At 37.0% G+C, this 26,592-nt stretch overlaps 1 protein-coding gene across 1 annotated transcript in view; it reads right to left on the reverse strand.

Annotated features, from left to right (window-relative positions):
• The window catches only part of NKAIN2 (sodium/potassium transporting ATPase interacting 2), a 291,973-nt gene that overhangs the window by 225,422 nt on the left and 39,959 nt on the right, over window positions 1-26,592 (reverse strand). The window contains exon 3 of the mRNA XM_070952837.1: window positions 26,223-26,303. Within this exon, the coding sequence (XP_070808938.1) occupies window positions 26,223-26,303 (81 nt within the window). The remainder of the gene's footprint in view (window positions 1-26,222; window positions 26,304-26,592) is intronic.

The following is a 26,592-nucleotide window of genomic DNA, read 5'->3' on the forward strand; positions in this document are numbered from 1 at the left end:
ACTCAAATCCAAACTTCTGGCACAATTTTCAGTGAATGATCTTAGCAACGCAGTCATGGTGTTGTAGGTAGTCAGTTTGTGAAATTTTGCTGCACCCACTGATCAGGTGGTCAACTGTCTCATCTTTCTCATTACAGAGGCGGCATTTGCTGTTGGTGGTAGCATGTTGAATTTTTGCCTTCATGCAGTTTGTGGCTAGGGCTAGGGCTTGTTCTTGAGCTCATTGTCATAAGCTTCCTTGTTTTTCTATCCAGATTGTCTAACTCCATCTGGGTCCAGTCAATTATTCCTGCAGAGTATTGAATCACAGGTATAGCCCAGGTATTTATGGCTTTTATGATGTTTCCTCCACTCAGTTTGGACATTAATATCTTACGAATTCACCGAATGTACTTGGCTGAAGTTGATTCCTTGACTTTATTATGCATTAAGTCAGAGGCTTCTAAAATCCCCAAGTACTTGTAGCCTTCTTCTGATTTTACTGCCTTTATCATTTCTTCATTCTCTAGTTCTATTCCATCCTCTTCTATGATCTTGCCTGCTTTGGTTGCTATTGTTGCACAATTGTCAATTCCAAACTGCATACCAATGTCTTGGCTGAATTCTTTTGTGTTTTCAATTAATAAATTCAGTTCAGCTTTTGTTTTACCAAACAACTTCAAATCATCCATGTACATCAAATGCGAGATTTTCAGTTCTTTCATTATTATTATTATTATTATTATTATTATTATTATTATTATTATTATTATTATTATTATTATTATTATTATTATTATTTTGAATGATTCTGGGTTAATTGCTTAGTAAGGATGAAACAGAAATAAAAATCTAGCTAGGAATATGGCTCTAAAGCAATATGTACATGTTATACATTTCAGGTAACCTAAAAAAAAAACTGGTACTAATTTATCTGGCATGTAGTATCTGCATTCCCTTTGCATTTCATATTTCAGATGGCCACTCAAAGTATTCACCGTATATTTGGAAATTCAGTATTTTTTAAAAAAAATTAATTTAGTAGGTATAGACTGACAATTCCTAATAATACTATGCAATCTGCTAAGAAACCTGCCTCTAACATGTAAGGCAGAAGAAGCTGCAGTCTTTCCAGAAAAATCATTTCTCTATTTGATAATTTCTGAAGAATGACTATATAAAATTATTCTTGGAAGCCCTCAAGGTATTTAAAAGTTGTTGGTTAGAGCACAGGCCCAACTAAAGATTATGCTCAGTAAAAGTTTTGCTGCACTTCTCAAGAGTACTAGTCTATAACTGAAAAGTCATGTAACCTTTCATCTACAAGTTAATGTATTCAGAAACTGAACAGTAATAGACTTTAGTTAATTTGCATTTTTATTTCTCATATAAAGGGACTTCATGCCACTAAAAACAAAGAAAGATTCACAGCAAAGGCTTTGTTCTTTTTTTTTTGCATATGTCAGCCAGGTTCCAACCTTCGAACAAATCAACAATTATAGTCAAGAAGCTGGTAGTGCTTTCAGATGTATCATAATTAAAATACTGTATTCTAAATCTGTTAAAACTGTCACTTTATTTCTGTTACTTTATTATTAAATATTTTTCTACTGTCCACACAAACTCATTTAAAGAAGAACGCCAGAATTAAAATCCCAAGAGCCACAGTTCTAAATGATATTAAATACCCCAAAATTCTTGGCAAAAGATAATGTTACTGAAGTTATAAAATGTCTTCAAAATATAAAATGAGTTAAAAGTGTCCTTATTTGGCTTAATTAAAGTAGCATGCAGCCCTCGTGAGCTGGGGTAGCCTCCTGCAACCCTCTGCCAGCAAAAACAGAACTCGGGGGGGGGGCTGCATGTAGCCCGCATGAGCTCCGTTTTCACTGGCAGAGGCACCACAGGCTGGTATTCGTTGGGTGGCCCTATCCCTAACCCAGATCTAAGCACCCCACGGGTTAGATCCATCCCCTGGGCCTTGAGTTTGACACCCCTGTACTACAAGGTAAAAAGTTTTGGGTAGCACAGCAGAATTAATGAAATCATTTTTCCCTGCAGTCGGAGAATCATCAGTTTTGCAATGTTCTGGTCTGAGAAATTTTTGGACTAACCTTTCTTCTTTAGACAAGAAAAATAGGATAAGAGAAAGTTGTCCACAAATCAGCTTTCCCCACAATTTTTTTATTAGTTTAAGTGCTAAGTACCAAGGAACTACACAGCAAAAACACTTTTTATCTTTCCATTCCATTTGGTAAATCATATATTGATTTAATACAGAACTATAACATGACATTTCCCTTTTCTAATCTTGAGTGGACAGGAAAAATGCTGGGCAAATTATATTATTTGGATCATCAAACTAGACAGTGCCATGGAGCGGGAGAGTAAATAATTGAAGCAATCTGCAATCATCTACTATTGCTTCAAATTGCACGCATGCTATTTTAATCACCTTCTTCCGAGTCACAAAAATAAAAAAGTAGAATGCTTTAGCATTCAACATTGTACTGATGTTTTTCACATTACATAAAAGAGTTACCTTTGCTCAATGGAGTACATCAGACATTTGGCAGAAAAGCTATGTCTTGAAATTGGATTGACAAAGATAACTGAAGACAGTGCTGCCTTTCCTTCCTTCCTTCCTTCCTTCCTTCCTTCCTTCCTTCCTTCCTTCCTTCCTTCCTTCCTTCCTTTGATTCTTGTCTTTCTCCCCCACCAAAACAATTCAGAATATTCAAATTTTTATGTCTGAATCATGTCTACATTTTCTACTATGATCATTTATTGGAGTGTAATACAACTATCACCGTGCTACGGCTTTCTACATTCATACACACTAATTTCTCATTTTATTCTCATTTTATTCCTTTTATTTGCAATTAAACATATGTATTTATTTTTTATATGGTATGTATTGATCAGATCGATCATGAGACCAGATCATTTTTGGAAAACTAGTGTTATATCCTTCAACCTTTCCTTTAAATTTTGCAAACTAATAAGGTATCTATTTTTCTGTATTCTCTTTTGTTCTTTATTAAATTTCTGTCCCACCTCAATTATAACACTCTTTCTCTACAAGAAAAAAATAATAATTGCAATCAACATTCAATCTAGAACTGGAAGATTTTTCATTTCATTTGTTGATTCATGCCTTACTTCTTACATTTCACATTGCAAATTTTCATGAGTATAATCTTATGGGCTCATAAATATTGAATTCCACCTCTTATGATGGCTTGGGTTAATTGAGGCTTTCAGCATAGACAAGGTTATCAACTTTAGTCATAATCTCACATATAGTTCAAGGATCAATTCTGATCCTTTTTTTTGCCAGTATGCCAGAAGCACAAATGAAGTTGGCATTTCTCCCAATGAGATTACTATGCTCTACTTTGCAAGCTAGAATGTCTAACTACTGCCTTCCAAGCCAACAGAAAGTTGTCCCATTCTACCAATTCAGAAGTACATCCAGTAAATGACAGATACTCAGAACACAGTTTCCATGTATTTATTGCCTTTTCTGATACAAACGCTTGTTGCTTTTTGTCTTAAAAACTGACAGGATTACATATCAGGCTCATCCATTTAACATCATGTTAATTAAACCAGAAGCTTAGAATGTTTCTTGGTATGAAAGGGCCTTTGATTCCCACCCACCTCCACGAAATTATTCTGTGATGCCAGGCATGCCCTCTGTCTCAATTTTATCACTTTTCGTTTTCAAACCATTTTGCTTTTTTAATTGTTGATCATGGGAAAATATCTTTTAAAATTAGTCAAAGAGGAATACCATTGTTTTTAATGTAGAGAAATTGATGTGCAATTTGTTTTAAAATCCAAATTGTGATAAAAATGCATAATTTGGCTATGTCTTGTCTTTCATTATATGGGCCTCCAGTTTCTTAAAATTAAATCTTAGGTAAGGGCATGAAAAGAGAATCCATCTCATGAAGCCTTTTTCTACAGATAGGAGGCTTTGGTGTTGGGGAAGAGATGAACTGAAGTAAATGATAAGAGACCCAGTACCTTTCTATCACTTCACAAAAAGAAAGCAGCTGAAACAGTAAGTCAGCCAAGAGAAATTTTCAAAGTGGCTTGAGAATGAGTTAGCAAATAAGAACCTCTTTTACTGGTTAAAAATTACATGAGACTAGAGATTTTAACACAGTATTAACTAAAAAATAAAATGTCTGTAATGAAAACTCATTTCATTTGTCTTAACTGATTCAGGAAGACGTGCTTAAAAGGATCAAATCTGAAACAGCATATGCCTAGAAATGTGTACATTACTGTAGTTTCCGGCGTATAAGACGACTTTTTAACACATGAAAATCTTCTCAAAAGTCGGAGGTCGTCTTATACACCGGGTATTCTCCTGTAACCAGGCAGACCAGTCCGAAAGGCTCTGACAAGCCTTAAATGGCTCTGGCGATCCAAGCTCTGACGATCTCAGCTGAGTTGCCTGCTAATCAGGCAACTCAGCTTGGATCGCCAGAGCCATGTAAAAGAAAAAAACTTTTCCCCCTCCAGCTTGCTTACCTTAGCTGCTAGTCCCAACACTTGTCTTGCTTCGCTTGCCTGAATCCATTCCATCAGCAAGCCACTCCCTGCCTGCAATCAAGCAGGCAGGGAGTTGTGGACTTCAACTCCCAGAATTCCTCAGCCAACAAAGCAAAGCTGGCTGAGGAATTCTGGGAGTTGAAGTCTACAAGTCTTAAAGTTGCCAAGGTTGGAGACCCCTGTTCTATTGGGTAAGTTTTTTCCCCCTTTGGGAGCTTTAAAAAAAATAGTTAATTGGGGGTTTTTTTAGTTGTTCTTTTTTAGACCTAGCCATTTAAAGTTTAGGAAGTTTTAAATTTAGTTTTCATATAAAAATAAAATAAAATAATATTTGTGCAGCTTTCTGAGATTTAGTGTGTTTCTGTAGTGTTTCTACAGAACTATACTACAGAAAGTAGTTAGTGTCTCTAACGACACAAACACACAAAATCTCACAAAGCTGTATGTGGAATTTTGTGTGTGTAAAGTGTGAAAGTTGGGGGTTTTTTTGGGCTTTTTGTGGCTGTGTGAGGTTCTTGCTTGTTGCAGGGGCCATTTTGGGTCTAGTACAGCTGCTTTTACATTGTGGGTGAGCCAGTTGTGTTGTTTTGTGTGTGTGTAAAGTGTGAAAGTAGTTTTTTGGGCTTTTTGTGGCTGTGTGAGGTTCCTGCTTGTTGCAGGGGCCATTTTGGGTCTAGCACAGCTGCTTTTACATTGTGGGTGAGCCAGTTGTGTTGTGTTGTGTTGTGTGTGTGTAAAGTGTGAAAGTTGTTTTTTTGGGCTTTTTGTGGCTATGTGAGGTTCCTGCTTGTTGCAGGGGCCATTTTGGGTCCAGCACAGCTGATTTTACATTGTGGGTGAGTCAGTTGATGTTTTTTAATTTTTAGTTGGTGTGCGTTGGAAGAGGGGTAGTCTTATATGGCGAGTGTAGCCCAAACCCTATATTTTAACAGGAAAAGTTGGGGGTCGTCTTATACTCCCAGTCGTTTTATATGCCGGAAAATACGGTAATTGAAACGTCTTTATTTTCATTCTGAATCTTTAGATGTAGTGTGTTTCACTACATCTAAAGCTGCAAAAAAGAGCACGGTGCTCATGAAAGTCAACAGGAAATTGTATATATCTCTAGAAGAAATGTTTAGGAGCGCTTTCATTCCCCATTCCCCAAATGCCTCAGATCCTTAATTCCATTGGCACAACATACTTGTAGTCACTTAAGCCAGAACATTTGTCTTCAGAGAGCTGGCATTTTAATACATAGTTTTAAATCAGCGGGAGAGAGTTTATCTAAGCCAATTAAAAGGATCATGAATAAAATTGAATGAGTGGACAGTAACAACTAAAAGTGGCATGTATTTTGGAAATTGCCAGTGACTCAAATTTACAGGAACAAGTTTTTATGATATGCATGCCATTTCTTTTAATTTAATTTTACAGTACTTTAACCATTCAAATATTTATAGAGATGCATTACTGCAGAAGCAACATTTTATTTATTTATTATATTTATTGCCTGCTTTTCGGCTTATATAAGCACTCTAGGGGGCTTGAAATAATTAGAACTAAATACAAAATATAAACCATGTCAGTGAAATCAGTATCATTAAAATCACTATCATTACATAAATTAACAGCTGAAAGCTTGGTGAAAGAGATGTGTTTCTGTTATTTTTCCAAAATACTTGAAAATATACACTATGGTAAATCCTGACAGAATCAGACACAAAGCTATATAGGGTTCAAAAATCCATGCCGAAATCATAAATCATATCCATGGGGTGATGTATAGCCAGTGCAGATTTTTCAGTATTCCGGTAGATATCATGTGATACCAGGGGTGAAATCCAGCAGGTTCTGACAGGTTCTGGAGAACCAGTAGCGGAAATTTTGAGTAGTTCGGAGAACCGGCAAATGCCACCTCTGGCTGGCCCCAGAGTGGGGAGGGAATGGTGATTTTGCAGTATCTTTCTCCTGGAGTGGGGTGGGAATGGAGATTCTACAGTATCGTTCCCCTGCCATGCTCACCAAGACACGTCCACCAAGCCACACCACGCCCACCAAGCCATGCTCACAGAACCGGTAGTAAAAAAAATTTGAATTTCACCACTGTGTGATACCCACACATTGCAGTCTTAGCAACATACCTGCAGCATTTTGCACCAAATGCCATTTCTGAATACTTTTCAAGGATAGCCTCACTTAGAGCATGTTGCAGTAATAAATATTTGTTGCAACCAAAGTCTAGATAACCAGTACCAGGTTGAACCAAGAATCTGGGCAATATATTTCTTATTAGAGCCATCACCTAAGAATTCAATGACCGTGGAATACGCCTAGATTATAAACTCATTCTCTCTGGGCAAGTGCAGTGCTGTCCAAAATAGATATAATTTTAATTCCCAAATCCAGTTTTTTTGTGAGCTACACAATCTTCGCCTTGTTGAGATTTCATACCAAATTATTCTCTTTCATCCAGACTTTAATCAAGATAAAGCAATGCCAAAGAGTATGAGTTGCTTTATTGGACTAGAGTTTGGAATAGAGCCCCGAATGATTTTTCATCTACATGAAGATGAAAAATAGCATCGGAACAAGATAGAAGCTTGTCAATGTACAGAAATCAAGGCCTAGGTATTGATATTGGATCCATATTGATGGATAAGATTCATGGACAAAATTTTGATTGAAACAGATCCAGATAATTATACAATGCATCTGGAGCTGCAAGATGAGTACTTTCTAAATTCATTTCACTGAATAATGGAATATTGAGCCAAGCCTATAACTAAAGGTCATGCTGGCCACATGACTGCAGAAATGTCTTCGGACAGTGCTGGCTCAACTTCCTTGGAATGAGATAAGCACCACCCCCTATAGTCGGCAATGACTAGTGGAGTAAAATCTGCAGAGACTCCTCCACCCTATAATTAAAGAGAACTTCTGAATCGCCTTGCGGTGAGATGGGCAGCAAACAAACAAATTAAATAAATAAATAAATATTCAAGTAATTCTTCTGTAAGAAAATGCACAAAGAACTACTGAATTCTTCCCTTCAGTAACGGACCAATCCCAATCTGATTCTTTGACCCAACAAGAATAAGAAAGGTCAAGAAAGCATATGGTGACTATAATCTTTCCATATACAGTATATCTTATGTCTTTTTCTGCAAAGACCAGCCAGTACGCTCCCACAAAGAGGGACTCCTCAGGGTGCCGTCAGTCAGACAATGTCGGCTGGCGACCTCCAGGGGGAGGGCCTTCTCTGTGGCAGCACCTGCCCTCTGGAACGACCTGCCCCCGGAGATACGTAGGATCCCAGATCTCCGTGCTTTTCGACGTGCCCTTAAAACTTTTTTATTTCATCAAGCCGGGCTGGCTTAAACCCCCTCCTCTCTTAGATATTTTAAATTGTTAATTGATTTTAGTTGGGGTGTTTTAAATTTATTGGGCCAAAATTTGTTTAATTATTTTTTTTTAAAAAAATTAAATTTTGTATGCGATGTTTTTAGTCTTGGCTGTACACCGCCCTGAGTCCAGTGGGAGAAGGGCGGTATAAAAATCTAATAAAATAAAATAAATAAATAATAAATAAATAATGATTTTTTTCAACTATTCTGGCTCATCTCTCAAGAAATCTTAAAAATGCAAGACGTCTGTAACACTAGCAACGTATTTTGTGCAGATGAAAGAAGGCAGGGACGCCAAGTCCACTTGCTGCAACCATTGCCTTAAAAAAAGGATGCACTCCATGTTCAGCCTTCAGCCTTCTACCTAGATACTTCACTGCTCTCAGGTTCCTGGTAAACTGAGATGCTCCTTTAGCTAGAGGGAAGGATGGGTTTAGGAAAGATAATGTCAAAGATATCCCAAAAGTATCATTGACGTATCAGATAGTCAATTCCACCAGGAGATCCATGAGAGATCTAGGCTGGACAATTTCAATACTCCTCCACTGTAGCAAACTTTTTATAATATCAGCTGTTCATCTAAACGTTATCTGAGAATGAGCTGTTCATAATAATTGAGTTACACAGAATTCCTATATTTTCAGATCATCAGTTTCAGATAAACAGAAGACAGTAAAACCTGGTAAGATTAATTGGGAGGAGGACCTGTCTCCTATTTATAAATATCTGTTAAAAACTGTGATCTGTAACAGCATAATTATCCAGATGATAGCTTTACATTATGTAATGTAAATGTAAGTCCATTTCAAGCAAAGTGCATTCCATCATGAGTCAATAAATTGAGATTTCACTATACTAAAGAGTATACCCTACTACAAGCACATGGCTGAATAATAATTGAGAAAGTCCATGATCATTACAATGGGCATGAAATCCTAAACCAGTGTTAAGTGGACAATCTCAGTGACTGCCAGATGAAAAATGTTCCCCATCAGAAAATGCTATTTGCTGCAAACTTCCATGACATCTTGCTGGCCTTTGTTAGCTAACAAAACAGCTTTTGTGAGAGGAAATGTGACTGGATCCGAACAGGCTTAATTTCTCTGGAACAATTGAATATATCCACAAGATCATCCAAACTCCAGATAACTGCTCCTTATAAGTAGACCACAGAAGCTGCCATTTTTACTGCTGGATTGTGAGTGGAGTGGCTGGGAATCAGGATGACATCAAGGTCCCACTCGCAGAGCAGCCTTTACTGTCAGACTATATTAGATTGCCTACATATCAAGTGATTTAAACAATGACCACTGCTTCTTATAAGCTGACAGCAAAACCTCTTGTAAATAACTATTTAAAAGTATGGTAGCTGAATTTAAAATTTTAAATAAATTGTAAAATTTAATATATCCAGTGTTGTTATTAAATACAGCAAATGACAAAGATCAAATCTCTGGTCTTTTTAATGTCAAAATAGATGCACTCTAGAGACCAAGAGTACTTGAATTTTCATTTAGCATATCTTATGCATTTTATAATTCAAAGATGCTCTAATACACACATCTATGCTTGTTTATAAATAAGCACAGAGTCATAGAATTGGAAGAGCTATTTAAGACATCCTAATACAATCCAGTTTACCTCATCCTTGACAGATAGCTGTCCTGTCTCTATCCAGTGAAGGAGAATTCACTACTTTACTCAACAGTTGGCATCATATATTCCATTAAATTCTTGTGGAAGCTGCATACTTTTCAAAGAGTCTGAATAAGGACATTGACTACTAAATTGTGTTCATTCATAGTGATGTGAATGTGATATTTCATTAGGTAGGGAGAAAACTGTAAAAATGCATCAAGAAACATTCCTAGAAATCCAAGAGCCATCCAATTATCATTACAATTGTATTCTCAAGTCATATGTGCTAATGAAGAAAAACTAATTATGTTGCTTCATAATCAGTAACCTAGTAAGTCTTTTCCCCCAAACCTTCCTTCCAAATAAATGCCTGATTACACTAGAAGCCCATTAATTTTCCCATTTATATATATTAAAAAGCTCTGCATCCCAGGAAACTGTTAACTCATAAAAGCTTTAATTTTATATTCCATCTAGAATTCCGATCCTTATACACTGAATCAGAAGTATTATTTAATTTCATGAAACCACTTTCTGTGTAATATTATTTTATTTCACAAGTTTATGTACTGCTCAATGTCAAATAGCTCTGTGTGGCTTACTGTAGGAGAAGTGGCAAAACCTGGGAGCAGAGTCAAAAGAGGAATCGGCCTAGAACAGTGGTGGCAAAACTTTTTGCCATTGCGTGCCAAAAGCGGGGAGGGCACGGGGGAGTCACACACAGGTGTGCCCACACCTATAATTCTATGTGCCCTGCCCCCCCATGTGACCCCCCCACATTCCTCCTGCTTTTGGCATGCGATGGCACAGTAAGCCCGGTAGGCCCATTTTTCACCCTCCCCAGGCTCCAGAGGCTTTCTAGGAGCCTGGGGAGGGCAAAAATGGACTTTCTCAGCCCACGGAGGCCGGAAATGGCCCTTTTGCCAACTTCCGGTGGGACCTGAGCTCGCGTGCCCACCGATATGGCTCCGTGTGCCACTTGTGGTATACATGCCATAGGTTTGCCATCATGGGCCTAGAGTCTCTATATAGCCACAAATTGATAAAATACAACCCCTTAATTAATGCCAAAATTGTTCTGATTGTTAGTTAAATAGATTCCTGTGCATAAGCATGAATTAAATCAGTTTTTAATTAGAACTTCACATGTGTTCCCAGACTTTCGTGCCTGACACAAAAATAATTAAAAATCACATGAATAAAATCTATATAACAGGTAACATAAAGAGGTAGAAGTCAAGTCAAGTCTTACTCAACTGACGGTATTGTTGGTCACAGTATGGATATTGTTTGCCACTTCCTTCTTCCAGAATGTATTATGAATTACCACACTGATTTCTTGGTAGTTTCCCATTCAAGTAAAGCCTCACCCACCTCAGCAAATGCTATCTAGAGGCTGACACCCAGTCTTGACAATCAGTCACATAAATAACATATCAGTGTAAACTGTAACGGGGAGATAAACTTCCATGATGTTATTCCAAATGTAATTCTTCCTGTGGAAGAAAAGGAAAACCAATAGCTGATTATATAGATATGCATAATGACAACTCCACAAGGTGCTCCAATAATAAGCTTGAAGATAGAACTTCAGGTGAACTAAGTATTCTTGAGTAAGAAATAACAGCATGATTCAGGAAACAAGGAAATGGTGGGTGTAGAAATTATTTTGGAGAGACAGAGGATTGGGTAGCTTTGCATTTGTTGAAAGATCAGCAGCAAATATTGTTTGCATGGAAATAAGTGTGCTACTTCCTTCACGTTAGTATTATGTTGGCCAGTCTCTATTATATATGCCTTTTATTTTTATTAGTTGTTTTCACATTTTTGCCAGGAGGAGTTGAAAGCTACCTCATCAGATTGAAGACCTACAGTCATAAATGAATTATTCACCTCTGCTCCACCACTTGTCTAATCTGTATTTTTTTTTTAAATTTTTATTATAAATTAGAAACAAAAAACAAAATAAAGACTATAACAAAACACAATCCCATACGTACGACTGAGGTTGATTCAACCCCCATATATATACAGTTTCTAAATAACATTACATATCATCATAATACAGCTTCAGTTTGGTTTATCATACTGCATCTTGCATTTGTTAATCTTATATCTAATATTCCCTTATTTATATTTAGCTTGCTATTTACATTTCTATGCTACATGCTTCCCTAACATCTACCTCATGACATTTTTACTTCTATCCATTGGTACCATTTATCCCAGCTTTGATTGAAAATTGATTCTTGTCTATCTTTAAGTATATATGTTAATCTATCACATTCTGCACACCACAAAATTTTGTTGATAATCATCTGATCCGATAGTACTTCCTTCCCTTTCCAAAGTTGCGTATATGCAATTCTAGCCGCAGTGGTAATGTGTACGAAAAGGTACCAGTCTGCTTTTCTTATGCCCCCAGGGTTTATTCCTAACAAGTAGACCTGTAGACCAGTTGAAACCTGACTCCTGTAATCTCCATGAACCAAACTTCTATCTTACTCCAATAGTTTTGGGCTTGTAGACATGTCCACCATTGGTGGTAAAATGTACCCCTGGCTGACCCACATTTCCAACATTCTGCTGAGGTTCCAGGGAACATCTTTGCAATTCTTGCTGGTGGTATATGCTATCTATATAACATTTTAAATATATTTTCTTTAAAAGACACTGCCATCGTCATTTTCGCATTTCTATTCCATATTTGTTGCCATTTTTCCAGATCTAATGCATATCCAAAATTCCTCCCCCAGGCTATCATCGAGTCTTTAACTATTTCCTCAGCTACAAATCGGGACAGGAGGAGGTTATATACCTTAGTGATACATTTCTTATCACCTTCCAGGAGGGCCTTATCGAACTCTTGTGGTGAAGTGAAAACCCCATTGCTTTATCTTTTTGATATCTTGCTTGAATTTGTGCATATGCCCACCAGTCCAAATTGATTCCCTGTATTTGTAGTTCCGCTCTAGATCTAAGATTTCCCCCACCGTCCAACAATTCCCTGTATATCACATGTTTATCCAAGTTGTATAGAGGTGGGTATATAGTCGCTTCAAAGGTCACAAACCAATATGGAATCTTACTATATACATCATTCCTTTGATCTTATTCCATACCTTAATCAGACATCCCCTTACATAGTGATTTGTAAAATATTTATGCTGTCCTGCTTTAATTGGCCAGAGAAAATAATGCCACCCCTGCTGTAGATTATACCCTTCAATTTTTACTATACGCTTCCTCTTCAGTGTTATCCAATCTTTTACCCAAACCAGGCAAGAAGCTTGATAGTACTGCTCCCAGTTGGGGAGTCCCAAGCCTCCCCTTGTTTTATGCTCCTGCATTATTTTCCTTTTAATATGTGGCTTTTTTCCTTGTCATATGAATTTTCCAATTATCTGATCCATTTTTCTAAAGAAACTTTTCTCTAATCTTGCTGGGGCCGTTTGGAAAAGATATATCCATTTTGGCAGCCCGTATGCCTTTATCACTGCCGCTCTTCCTAACAGGGATAGCTGTACTTTCCTCCACCGATCTAAATCCTGTTCCATTTGCAAGATGAGTTTATCATCATTATTCTTTTTTATCTAGGAGCATTTTGGGGTCAGCCATATGCCCAAGTATTTTACCTTTTTAGCTATTTGTATTCCCATCATATTTTCTATCTCCAATTTCCATGTCCCCTTAAGATTTTTAACAAGTAATTTGGTTTTGTCCCTGTTAATTTGTAGACCCGCTACTGTGCCGAATTCCTCAATACTTCTTAACAAATTTGGCCCCGAGGTCATTGGCTCCTCCAATATAAAAACAAGGTCATCTGTAAACACTTGTGTTTTAAACTCCTCTTTCCTAACATTAAGTCCTTTTATTTCTTTGTTTTGTCTGATTTGATTTAGTAAAGGTTCCAGAGTCAAAATAAATAATAGCGGGGATAGTGGGCATCCTTGCCTAGTTCCCCTACGTATTTGTATCTCCTCTGTTGTTTCACCTTCGATTAACACTCTTGCGTATTGCGCCGTATAAAGTGCCTGGATAGCTTGTGTAAAGCTAGATCCAAAATGCATCTCCTCAATTTGTAATAAAATAAAGTCCCAATTAACCCTATCAAATGCCTTTTGCGCGTCAAGGAACATTAGAACCATTTCTTTGTCTGTATGTGTTTCATAATATTCCAGTGTACCCATGATGGTTCTAACGTTGTCTCGTAGGTATCTATATGGCAAAAAGCCGTTTTGATCTTGGTGGATGTATTCGTTTAAAAAAACCTTTAGTCTTTCCATTAATATTGATGTAAATATTTTGTAGTCCGAATTTAGTAGGGAGATGGGTCTATAGTTTTTAATCTGTGTTCGATCAGAATCAGGCTTCGGAAGCAACGTGATGTAAGCTTCCATCCATGACCTGGGAACTATACCTTTAGTTAGAACTTCATTAAATAGGTCTTTCATATTTGGCAATAGTATATCATATATCTCTTTCTATAATTCAACTGGCAATCCATCCGGTCCCGGTGATTTGCCACATTTCTGCTTCTTAATAACAGTTTCTGTAGTACATTAATCTAAAGTATTTTTCCATTAGGCTAGATCTCAGCATGTAAACAAACTTACCACTGAGCAAAGTCAGGTGAAGAAAAGTCCAGATCATAGAATTGCTCAAATTAGCTAGCTATTTTAGGAGAGAGGTGCTTTGATATACTGTTCCTTGTTAAAGACCTACCTCTTGGTATGAAATCAACAATCACCTACACTTCTGTCTGATTCGCAAGGTTACTTAATCAATCAAGTCCCACCCCACAAACACAAAATCCAATTTCTTTTTGAATAAGTGCTTGTGGTTCCTCGGTAAGTGGAATGCTATACTCTTGCAATTGTCTGGTGAACAGATAGCATGCACCATAAATTAATCCCACTGAAATTGCAGCAGCAGATTTTGGAAGGAGCACATTAGGTACAACCAAGTCTCTATGTCTGAATATACAAGGGTAGGACGGGATAATAAGTCACCACATAATGGATTTTTTCATCATCGTGAAACAAAAGAAGCCACACTGGGGAAAAAAGAGGGCCAAGTGTCACGAATGTATTAGAAACATAGCTCCATTTTTATGGCAATTCTAGAACTTTAAAAAATTAACCTTCCTGGAGATAGTCAATAAAGTATTCTTAAAACAAGTTTGCAGTACAATATAAATGGTTTAAATGAATGAACAAATAAATGTGCTAGTTGTGCAGAAAAGCAGTATGACTGTACGATGTAATAAAATTTGGGTATAAGACCTAGGCAGTAGTCTGGGGAAATGAGAAATCTGAAAATCACGATCTGTAAAGGAGGCCAGGAGCCAAGGTGATGAGACCAGGCACAGCTAAAAGATAACTAGAAGACAGGATCAGAGAGAATGTCAGATGTTGTAGTACCACTTCTGAAAAATAGATGGAGATATGTAATGATATGTATTGCTTTTTCTCCATGCACTGGAGTTTGGTTCTACATTAAACTTCCTTTTTCTTCTTTTGTTCTCTATTTTCCTTTTACATTTTATGTAATACTGTTTCTCTCTAAGCTATTCTTTACACGTGATCTTTCAGCTAATTTTGTGTTTATTATTTATTTATTTAAGAACTGTGTACAATAAAAATTAAAATATTTCAATAAAATATTAAAAGCACAAAAACAGTATATGAAATTTAAAACAGTGCAAGGAATGTTAAAGTTAATTAAAAGAGGGTAGAACTTTCAGAGCACTAAGTAGTCCAATGGCTGTGTGCCCCAAGCAAGGCTGCAGAGCCACATTTTTATGCCTTTCCAGAAGGTCAGACCAATGCCATCAAAGTCAGGATTTCTTTCACTGTAACATCTATCGTAACAGAATCTTTCAGTCTGAATGTGTTTCCACCTCCCCTACTTTATCTTTGGGTGAGCTAGAGAGGGGTTTGTCCCAGAGGTGGTATTCAGCCAGTTTGCACCAGTTCGCATGAACTGTTGGCGGAAATTTGGCCAAGGTTGCCAAACTGGTAGCTATGGCTGGCTGGCCACGCCCCTGATCTGGTCCCCTGGTTGCCGCTTGCTCGCCCCGCCTGCCATGTTCATTGCCGCCATGTTCTTCGCACATGCGCATCCCATTGCCTTGCAAGTTGAATGGGATGTGACGGCAGCAGCTTTTTCCGTGACCTCCGGTACTTTTCGGCAGCCTGGGAGGCTTCTTTGCCAGCCGCTTTCCAGTAGCGGCGGCTGGCTGGGGGCTGCCAAAAACTCCGGTCAGCTTGCCTTCCAGACTCTGGACTAGCCACCACTGAAGGTAAGCAGCCCGAACAAAGAGGCGATGGTGGGGGAGGAAGCAGGGTTGGGGCCAGGGCCGCTAAAGGAGGGGAAATGGGGTCAACTGGTGAAGGGAGGGCGGGGGTAGATACGTGGAAATTCCAAAATTTTTCTACCTTTTCCTGTGGGTGTGGCTAGGTGGGGGGGTCATGTGACTGAGTGGGCATGGGCGTGAGTGATGTCAAGTTGGCCACGCCCACTTAGTCATATGCCCCCCCACCTAGCCATGTCCATCGAACCAGCAGCAAAAATTTTTGAAACCCACTACTCGTTAGTCCGAGATGTTTTCTCACATAATTTTCTTGGCCTGGGCTCAAGGTCCTCTTATCTGAGCATTGCCTTGGTAGTGGCTTTTCCTTCTGTCCTGTCGTTCAAGACCATACTCTTTGCCATTTACATACCTAATCTCAAATCCTGTCTGGAGTCCTGGCTGAAATTTGGAGATTGCAATTAAGCGGGATTAAACATGTTATGTGCAGCTGACATTGTAATATACATCCAACATGAGTTCTTTTAATTTTTATGAATTCTCTTAAGATTTGGTTAATGTACTCTCTCTATCCCATTCTCTTTCAAATAAAGCCTAGTCAGATTCTCTCCTACAATCTGCTAGAGACTCAAATATTTCTAACACACTATGAATATAATTTCCTTCTATTCTATCACCTTTAACTTCTTATTACCATATGAATTATTAGTTGAAAGTAGAAAAATAAAAGTGTTCATGAAAGCTTACCCAAATCCACTATTTCTACAGCAATATCGAATTTAATTTTGCAATCATTTCCATTCTAACTGGTAGAAATGATGAGGTTAAAAAACCCTGCAAACTAATTTATCTGGAACCACAAGATCCTTATAGTATCTACCCATGAAACTATCTCCAATATAGCCTACACTGTTGGATACCAGCTCCATTTTCAATTTTCATTTGTAAGATATATGATCAACCATGTCAAATCTGTAATAGTAATAGAAGTTGGAAAAATAAAATGAAGTCATTTACTTAAAACATTTTGATAGCTATTTGTAAAAAAAAAAAAATGGTCAGATTTCATGCTCAAAGGCATTTACCTACAAAGTTAACTGGATGCTTTGAGAAGAAAAGTAATTTAATTTCTCAGTTATCTTAACAGAACATCTGCTAAACCAATATCCATGGAAGCTAATATGTTCAAAATTAAATATCCTGCAGGTACCTTATTAGAATACATGCAACACTGAAATTTAACTGCTAACCACTCCATTATAAATTATTTCTCTAAGAGATATAAAGTAATAAGGGGCCAATATATCTCTAAGGCTAAATCACTCCAGTACTAAGATAGTAGGAAAAATACAATGAGAAAAATGCTGAAATGTTGTATTAAACATGTCTTATCTTTTACATGTTATGAAATAACATGTTTAACTTGTTATTATGTTCAAATGTAAAAACATACATTTGAAATTATGCAATTTCATTGACTCATGGTTGAAAATATAATACAATGCGGCAAAACTGTTACCTTAGATATCTGTAAGGTCTTCTATGCTAATGTTTGTAGACTCTAATGTGAGCTTTTTCATTTTCATTTTGAAACTGAGTCACTAGCACCATGTAGATAAGGAAAGGAATACTGACATAATCATGTGGACCTACAGATAATCTTAAAAGTATCCTTAAGTTTAATCAGGAACCCTAATCATAGACATTCATTTTGAGATATGCTGAAAATAAAGATTTCCACTGAAGCAGATATCATGAAATGAAAATACGGAGAGAGAAGAATAAATGTATGCCTAATATACACAATAAATTAAATCCATCTAGAGGGCATTCAATTTCTTATCTTCTTCCTGTAATTTAATTTTGGTCTAGTTGTTTGAATTACTAAAAATTCTGAAAAACATGCAGATAGGCTCTTCATCTCTCTCTTCTACATGGATGGTGGTCTTTTGGACATTTAAAGATCCTGTTGACAGATGAATATTTACGAGACATCATTGCGGCAGGCCATGTATAGTCTCTATAGCCGTGATGGTGAACCTATGGCACGCGTGCCACAGGTGGCATGCGTAGCCATATCAGTGAGCATGCCAGCTCAGCTCTGGCGCGCATTGGCCAGCTGATTTTCAGGCCTTCTGGGCCCACCAGAAGTAGGGAAAGAGGCTGTTTCTGCCTCCAGACGGCCTGGTGGGGGGGGGAGGCCCGTTTTTCTTTCTCACCTGGCTCCAGATCCTCTCTATGCATCTGGGAAGGGTGAAAACAGCCTTCTCGGAGGGCCCCCGGAGGCCTGAAACAGCCCATTTTCCAATTCCCAGTTGGACAGGAAGTGACGGGTCATGTGATCACCTTTTGTGACAAGCAAAATCAAGGGGGAAGCCAGATTCATTTAACAACTGCAGTGAGTCACTGTGGCAAGAAAAGTTGCAAAATAGGCAAAACTCACTTAACAAATGTTTCGCTTAGCAATATAGATTTTGGGCTCAATTGTGATTGTAAGTTGAGGACTAACTGTACCATGTTCTAGGAACAAAGTTAAACTCTGGGCACTTAAAAAACAAACAAATGCAACTGATTTTAAAGGATTGTAACCTAAAAAAAACAGTGGAATATTCATCCCTTTATGACACTTTAACTTCTTTGCAAATTTCATTTCTAAACAAACAGATATAAATATAATTTGTTTTTCTCATGCCAGACTAGGAAAGAACACTTTTTTTCCTAAGTCTCATTTCAGATCCAGCTATCAAATCAGACTGGATCTGCAAAACTATGGTTGTCTCTCTACATCCTTAGTGAAAAGATAAAACCAAACTAGACACGTTTTCAAAGTGCTAGACTTGCAACAATTCAATTACAACTTTATGTCAAACAAAATACCATGTCAAACAAAGTGTAAAAATGTTAACTGCAGAGGCTCTAAAATTATCCCATGCTAAACAACACATATATAATACAATTGCTTTTGGATGACAACACATATTCTTTAAAACAGTCAGATAACTGAAGTACTTTCATAGATCAAAGGAATACTGTATATTTTTGTCTGTTTCGAGCAGATTTTCTATTTGATGGTGCATTCTTCTCTCACTAGTACTACAGTATTTGTTTAAACCAGTTTGTATATAAGTTTGAATTTGCAAATTATTTCAATTCTTTCAAATCTCCATAATAAAGTTGTTTATATTAGCTAGTAAAATCACCAGAGCAGCAAGTATAAAAAAAACATACAATAATGCAGTAAGAATACTCAATTTTGTATGAAAAAGGCAGTAATTTGTGCTTGTAAAAGAGATACCCTAAACTCTGTGTGTTTGGGGTAAAGAGAAAGAGGAGGAAGAGGAGGAGGAGGAGGAAGAAGAGGAAGAAGAAAGATATTCTATATTTCTTAACTTGAAGGAGCGAAATCTATACTCAAAAATAAGAAAGGAAAGGAAAATATTTCAATTTAAATCAACTCATTTAGGTCCTGGATCTATTAAGACTGCTTTTTTGAAAGTGCTGTGCACCCTCGGCATTTATGTAGCCATTCTTAGCTGTGACATTCAATATTCAAAATTCATCAGCCTTGATGATTCTTAGGGTTAAAAGTCTGCCCTCACCTATTTTATACCTTGGATTCATTCCAAAAAGCTGCTGCCCTCTGCAACTGCCATCTGATCCTGGGAAAAAGCACAACTGCTTTAAAGAGTTGCAGTCAGAGGCTACCTTCATGCATCTGTGCTCTTGAAAGCACTTTCTGAAGCTTATATAGTATTGCTCTTGATTTCCAGGGCAAAGTTTAATGTGATGCTAAAGCAAAAGGACCTATTTTATTTAACCTTGTACTCAGGGATATCACAACCAATATTCCTCCTCTGCCGGTATTTCTAACTCACCTTATTTCAAGGTGATAATTGAAAAATTAAAATTTCATGCAAACATTCTGTGCTACTTAGTGTTCTTTGAAGCAAGGACACCAGATGCACTTCCAGTGACCTAAGAGACTGTGAATCTGAAGTAAATTACAGCTTCATTTCTAAAGAAGAAAGTAATCAACCTCTACTAGGAAAGCATATAATATAATTTTTCTTACCAACATAATATTATTTTAAAGCATCTGCATAATAGCATGAGCTCTATGTAATTTTCTCCCAACAGAAAATATTCCATACATAAGGCAGCTTTTCTAAAATATAACTTTTGTCCTTTTTGTTACCTGGCAACTGCTCGTAATAATTTTGATAAGCTGTGAAAGCCATGCTATCAAGGGAAAGACATTAACCATGACACAATGGCCCAAAATGTCCTAAGTCCGCTGTCAAACTTAACATTATTTATCTATCTCAGGTTCTAATGCACAGAGAGCAACTCATTGGCAGGAGCTGCTAATCTCATCATTCTGAATACCCCATTATTGTTATCAAGCTCTTTGACTTTGGTAAAGAGCTGCTGTAAAAGTGTCACAACCTTTGTGACATGGGAGGAGGAGAAAGAACCATTAGTAAATTTTCTCACAGGGAATAGAGCAATAGCTCGGAAAATGCGATTTTGATCAGGCAAGTAATTGACAGAAAATCAAGAGGAAAATAAGACTCATATCTACTTCCTTCTCAGGTGAAATAGCTTTTCGTAGGGAAGAAAGGTATATTTTACATACAGAGAAAATAATATATTCCCAACTGGGCAATTATTAACCTATATTTTTAACATATGGATTCTTAAAATTACTTTGCGGAAGATTATCTCTCATGCTTTACAATCTAAACTGTGTCCCTGGTGTAACATAGGAATGGGTCAGAGTTTCCCCAAGGTCACATTTTATTCGCTATTTACAGTTAATTCACAGCAATAGCCTTTTCAAACAAGGTTCAATATTCTTTTTCTTGCACAAAGAATTTCCCATGAGTGCATTTAACCATGCTGTCATATTTATTTTCAGGGAAACATTCAAATAATGAGGAAAAAAAAAACCCAAACAAACCAAAACAGTGGGGCAACCTTAAATCTCATTTGATCATTCAAGACTACTTGAACTTTCTGTTAAAGAAAACAGTGAACAAGTTGTTTTTAGAGTGTGTGATCTTCAATGATGCTCATGTAGAATACTGTAATCAAATATATCACGTGGTCAGGAGTGTCAGGTTGAATAAGAGTAAGTGTGTTGGGTGTGAACTTTAAGAAAGATTGTATTTCTCTCTTATTATTCATAAGTCAAAATCTTTTTTTCCCTATCTGTTATCTGTTCTGGTTCTTAGGCAAGTATACACAGTTACTTCAGAGAAACATAGTTTAATTGATGTCAGCCAGTTCTGTGAAAGTATCCATCAATTTGTCTACATTCCAAATATTTCTGATAATTCAAAGTGATTAAACTTATACTTCAGTCTTGTTAAAAAGATGGAACAGATTTACAACTTTCATCTAACAATTCATTCTCAAAAAGTTGATGATCTGCAGTTGGGTCATAGTACTTTTTCTGTGACTACCATCACAAGCTGATTCAATGCTTAGACTTCCTATGACTTGGGATGTATTAGTAGCAGCATTTGGAACACATGATGTGGATATATCACAGCAGCTTCAAAGCTGTTCTAGATAAGTGTGACACAGGAGACTATTGAAGTGAATACCACACAGTAGGGAATTTCCACCCAGTTCATTACAAATTTCACAGTTTGAGGGCATCACAACAGAATCAATAGTGATGGGGAAATAAGAAGCTCCTCACTTAGACATGGGACTAGAAAACAGTATTTCATGCTAATTGAATTAAATCTTATAAAATCTAACTTGAGTCTGCTTTCGCATCAAACTTTCAGACTTTTTATTTGTAAACGTATTTTTCAGAAAATGTGCAGTTGCTAGTAATTCTTTTTTTTTTTCAAGCCAGAAGCAAAGGATATGGCTCTTTTAAGTACCTCTTGATTCCCTGCAGGAACCACAATCAATTCATGCTGTATCTACCGTTTCTTTCATACTGTTACACAGGCAAAATTCTAGACAATATATATCTGCTTTAGAAGCATTGCCCATTATGTGGGCACCACATGAAAGCTGTGGCTTCCCATGCTGGCAGCCTCTGAGATTCACATTGTTTGTATGGATTAATTCACTACACAAATCAGTTCTTTTTCCCATACCATCATCTCTCTCCCCCTGATCCCTCTCTCTCAGGGCCGGCGCAATGTGTAACATGTTCACACTGGTGCAATAGGACTGGGTATTTTGTTAATGTGATTTATTGGGTTAGGGATTTTCTGTCTTCACTGTGAGTTGTATTGTGGTGATGGGGGGGAGGGGGTGCACTGAGGGAGCTCAACCAATCTCATTGCACATATGTTGTGCACTGACAGTAAAGATTTGAATTTGATTCACACACACACACTTTCCAGTAGACAAAGATTTTCAATATCAGAGAGAAAATCATTTGATTTCTGAAAGCCAATTCCCATAAAAGCTTTAAAATAGCTTCTATACAACGGTATATGTTATACATGGCCTTAAAGATGAAGATAGATCAGAATGAAACAATTGCTGGTTTATTTCATTTGCTATGATTAAAAATAGTAGTGATTCTTTGTCATTTTGGAAAGAAAACACTCAGGTCAATATAGTAAGTTTTTAAAATGTTATGCTTTGTTTTGAAATACTGAACTTCCAATCGTTGCTACATTTCTTTGTGATAAAGATAACAACAACAACAACAACAACAACAACAACAACAATAATAATAATAATAATAATTATTATTATTATTATTATTATTATTATTATTATTATTATTATTATTATTATTATTTTATTTCTATACAGCCCTTCTCCCGAAGGACTCAGGGCGGTGTACAGCCTATTAAAAGCACAAGACAAACATCAATTAAAATAATTTAAAATTATTATTAAATAATTCGGCTAAAACTCTTCTCTAATGATCTGGTGAAAAATTAGGTGACCTGGAGGCCAATTTGAATGAAACAAGGTAAACAGAAAAAGCAGAAATTCTAAGTGGTTTTGAAGCAATTCACAAATTCCACTAAACATTAGTAGAAACAAAAGCAGGGAAAATGGTTTCCAAAGTAAAGGCAACATGTTTATTGTTTAAACGGTCTGGCAAAAAACAATTTGCAGTATAATCAAAAATTTTAATAAACATTTCTTCATCTGTAATCCTTTTCACAAAGGACTTAATCCAAAATATGCTGGGTCACCAATAGACATTTTTTCCCAGGCACTTTGAATCCATCTCTTCTGTTTTGCATATCAGTGTATATCTTCTCCACATAGCCTGAGTAAGAATAGATGGATCAGTCTATTTTTAAACTCTTATCATTTTCGTTTGTGTCCAATCTTGTCTGTTCTATCCTTTTAATGAATTGTTATAAGTATTATTTTTTTATTAAATATTGTTTATTGTTTTATATCACATATTCCATTTCTATGTTGAACAGTGTGTTTTCTAGGTGTCCAAAATGTTGTACGTATTATTAAACCATACACAAAATTAAATAAAAGTGTGCATCTCATTACTTCATGAAGACAATCTAGCTATGTAGTCACTAAGTCAATAATGACTTAGTGAAACATAATCATTTAATCACTTATTCATAATTATATTTTTTCCTCAAAATATATATTATATATTTTTCTCAAAAATGAATTTCTGATTAATCTTGATAACTTCCTATACAACTTTGAAAATTTTGTTGAAACATTTGGCCAGCAAAGCAGTACTAGTAATTTAAACTGTTGCTTTTCTTCTTTACATTATTTGTAAACCATCACAATCTCAGGACTCTGGGTGGCACACATCAGGGTAAAACAAATCAAAGATACACAAATAACAAAATAATAATAAAAATGCAACAAAATTATTTGAATGGAGGAACCCAAAGGTCCAATCATTAATATCTAAAAAACTGTAGAAAAAGGACAACTTTTTGATTTTTCTAAATTCAAGAATGCAAGGCACCTATTGAAACCTCAACCTGATATACTGGGATTCATTCAAGTCCCATGAGCCTCACAAGAGGGGACTCCCATAAAGTCTTCTTGAGTTAGACCACAGAATTAATTGCAGCAAAACAGTGCCTAAAGTAACATATAGCTGTGCCATAAAGAGCTTTATAGGAAACTAGGGAATTTATGACCTATTGGGTCATTGTTTCAGAGATATTACCTTACCTAAGCAGAAAAACAGAATGATTACAGGCAAACAAAAATAAGTGGGACTGGGAGGCAACTTCTGAATTCATATTGGCTTCCCCATTGAATTCCTTCTCTCCCTTGTTCCATCCTTCTATCTATCTATCTATCCATCCATCCATCCATCCATCCATCCATCCATCCATCCATCCACATTTATAGGAAGGCAGGACTTCTCAGATAACTATTGCTAGATCTGTATGAATACATAATTGACTTCAAGTCCTCCATAGGCTTGGCAGCTAGTTGGATGACTTTGGGCCAGCCATTTTCTCAGTGCAACCATCTCACAGTACTGTGGGGAAAAGAAAATGGAGCAGTATGATTAGGGGTCTAGAAGTTAAAACATGTGAAGAACGATTGCAGGAATTGGGTATATCTAGTTTAATGAAAAGAAGGACTAGAGGTTCCAATATCTAAGGGTTGCCATAAAGAAGAGAGGGTCAACCTATTCTCCAAAGCACCTGAAGAAAGGATAAGAAACAATGGATGGAAACTAATAAAGAAGAAAAGCAACCTAGAACTAAGGAGATATCTCCTAACAGTGAGAACAATTAATCAGTGGAACAGCTTACCTCCAGAAAAACTGGAGGGTTTTAAGAGGAGATTGGACAACCATTTGTCCAAAATGGTATAGGGTAGTGATGGCTAACCTTTAGTCCTTGCCTGCTGAAAATGCTCGTGCACACATGACAGTGTGCCACACCCATAATACAATACATTCACGACACTCCCCCTACACATGCATGCGACAACCCCGCACCCCGTTTTGGGCTTAGCAGGCTTCCCTGATGCCTCCTGACACCAAAAAGGGGGTGGGGGTCATGGGGGGACGTTGCACCCTCCTGCCCCCCCACATGCCTACGCTGTTACAGGTGTTACGTCTGCCTTGTATGCAGCTTTATTCCTCTCTAGCATTCATCTCCATTGTTCAGTGATGCATTTCCTGCCTCTCTAGGATTTACCTCTATCTGCTCCTGTGAGGCACTTCCTGTTCCTGCTGGATGTATATACAGCTCAGCTGGGGCGAGGGCTCACCTACCATAGGTTCGCCATCACAGGTATAGGGTCTCCTGCTTAAGCAAAGGTTGGGCTAGAAAACCTTCGTCCCTTCCAACCCTATTATTCTATATTCTATATGCTTTTGGTAGGAAGAGTTCTACTTCACAAGCCTCCCTTCCAACTCTGTTATTCTGTTCTGTGGAAGTAAAGTTGTTGAAATCACTTGAAGTATAAACAAAATACTTCAATCCTTCTATATATTGCTAAAAAGGAAACAAAATTACAAAACAGTTGCCAATGCCAGTTATCTTGTCCTTTCTTCACTAATTGGCAAAATTATTTTGAATATGTTTACTTCATATACCAAATCCACAACTCAATGCACAAAAAAAAAAGCAATAATATGCACCATATTTAAAAGCATCTGACCAAGTTATGGTATTCCCAAGTATGAAATTAACATTATATAAATTACCGTATTTTTCAGAGTATAAGACACACTTTTTTCCCTCCTAAAAGAGGCTGAAAATTTGAATGCATCTTATATTCTGAATGTAGCTTTTTCCAAGCTTTTTTTCAGCCCTAACGAGGTGCTAGCAGTGAAGCGCTTTGCCTGGTTCCTCTGACTCTCAGCTGTGAAGTTTTTTTCAGTCCTAACGAGGTACTAGCAAGTGAGGCGATCTCTGTGGTTTGCCTGCTTTTCTCATTGCTTCTCTCTCCAACGATCAGTTGTGTTTTAGAAGCTATTTTTTATCCCCAAGCAGGGAATAAAAACCAGCAAACTAATGTGCTGAAGCTGACCAGACTAAGGATGCTAGCCAGATGAATACCTGGTAGGCAGATTTTTTTCCCCCTATTTTCCTCCCCAAAAACTAAGCTGTGTCTTATACTCCGGTGCATCTTATACTCTGAAAAATACAGTAGTCTTTGGAAATCTTAGCCCATTCAATAGCCTCATTAGAGGTTTTCCTCCTAGGTGTATATTTTATACTGATAATGTATTGTCAGTGATTTAAGACATGCACTACTGAGGCAACCCTGATATTCCTCATTTCCAAGATTACTAAAGAAATGAACAGATTTTAAGTATGTAAGAGCAAATGTCTTTAGAACAGGAGAGGTAAACATCAGAAGATTTAGCCTATTAGGCAGTGAATTACCTTTGATAGGTCTCCAGCTTCCAAGTAGAAGCAGATAACAAATATGTTCCATGTAACCCAGAGGATTAGCCAGACAGCATACTGTAGAGAAGGAAAAGAAAATAATGCATTATTATTTTTTAATACTGTTTAGGCTGAAATGATTCTGAAACAACAAAGATGAAAATGCTGACACAGGCATGCATACACAGCATGCAATCATTTTGTTACTTGAAAGGGGTTTACTTACCTTCCCAAATAAAGACAAAATGAGCAGCACCTTTCATTTCACATTTACTCCATATCGTAATATGATAAGAGTGCTAGTCCTCAATGAATGACAATTTATTCAGCAACGATTCAAACATATAACAGTGTTATACAACTTGTA

Source organism: Pituophis catenifer, unplaced genomic scaffold (assembly GCF_029215685.1).
Source record: "Pituophis catenifer annectens isolate HBS135680 unplaced genomic scaffold, rPitCat1.0.hap2 SCAF_1, whole genome shotgun sequence".
Taxonomy (NCBI): Eukaryota; Metazoa; Chordata; class Lepidosauria; order Squamata; family Colubridae; genus Pituophis; species Pituophis catenifer.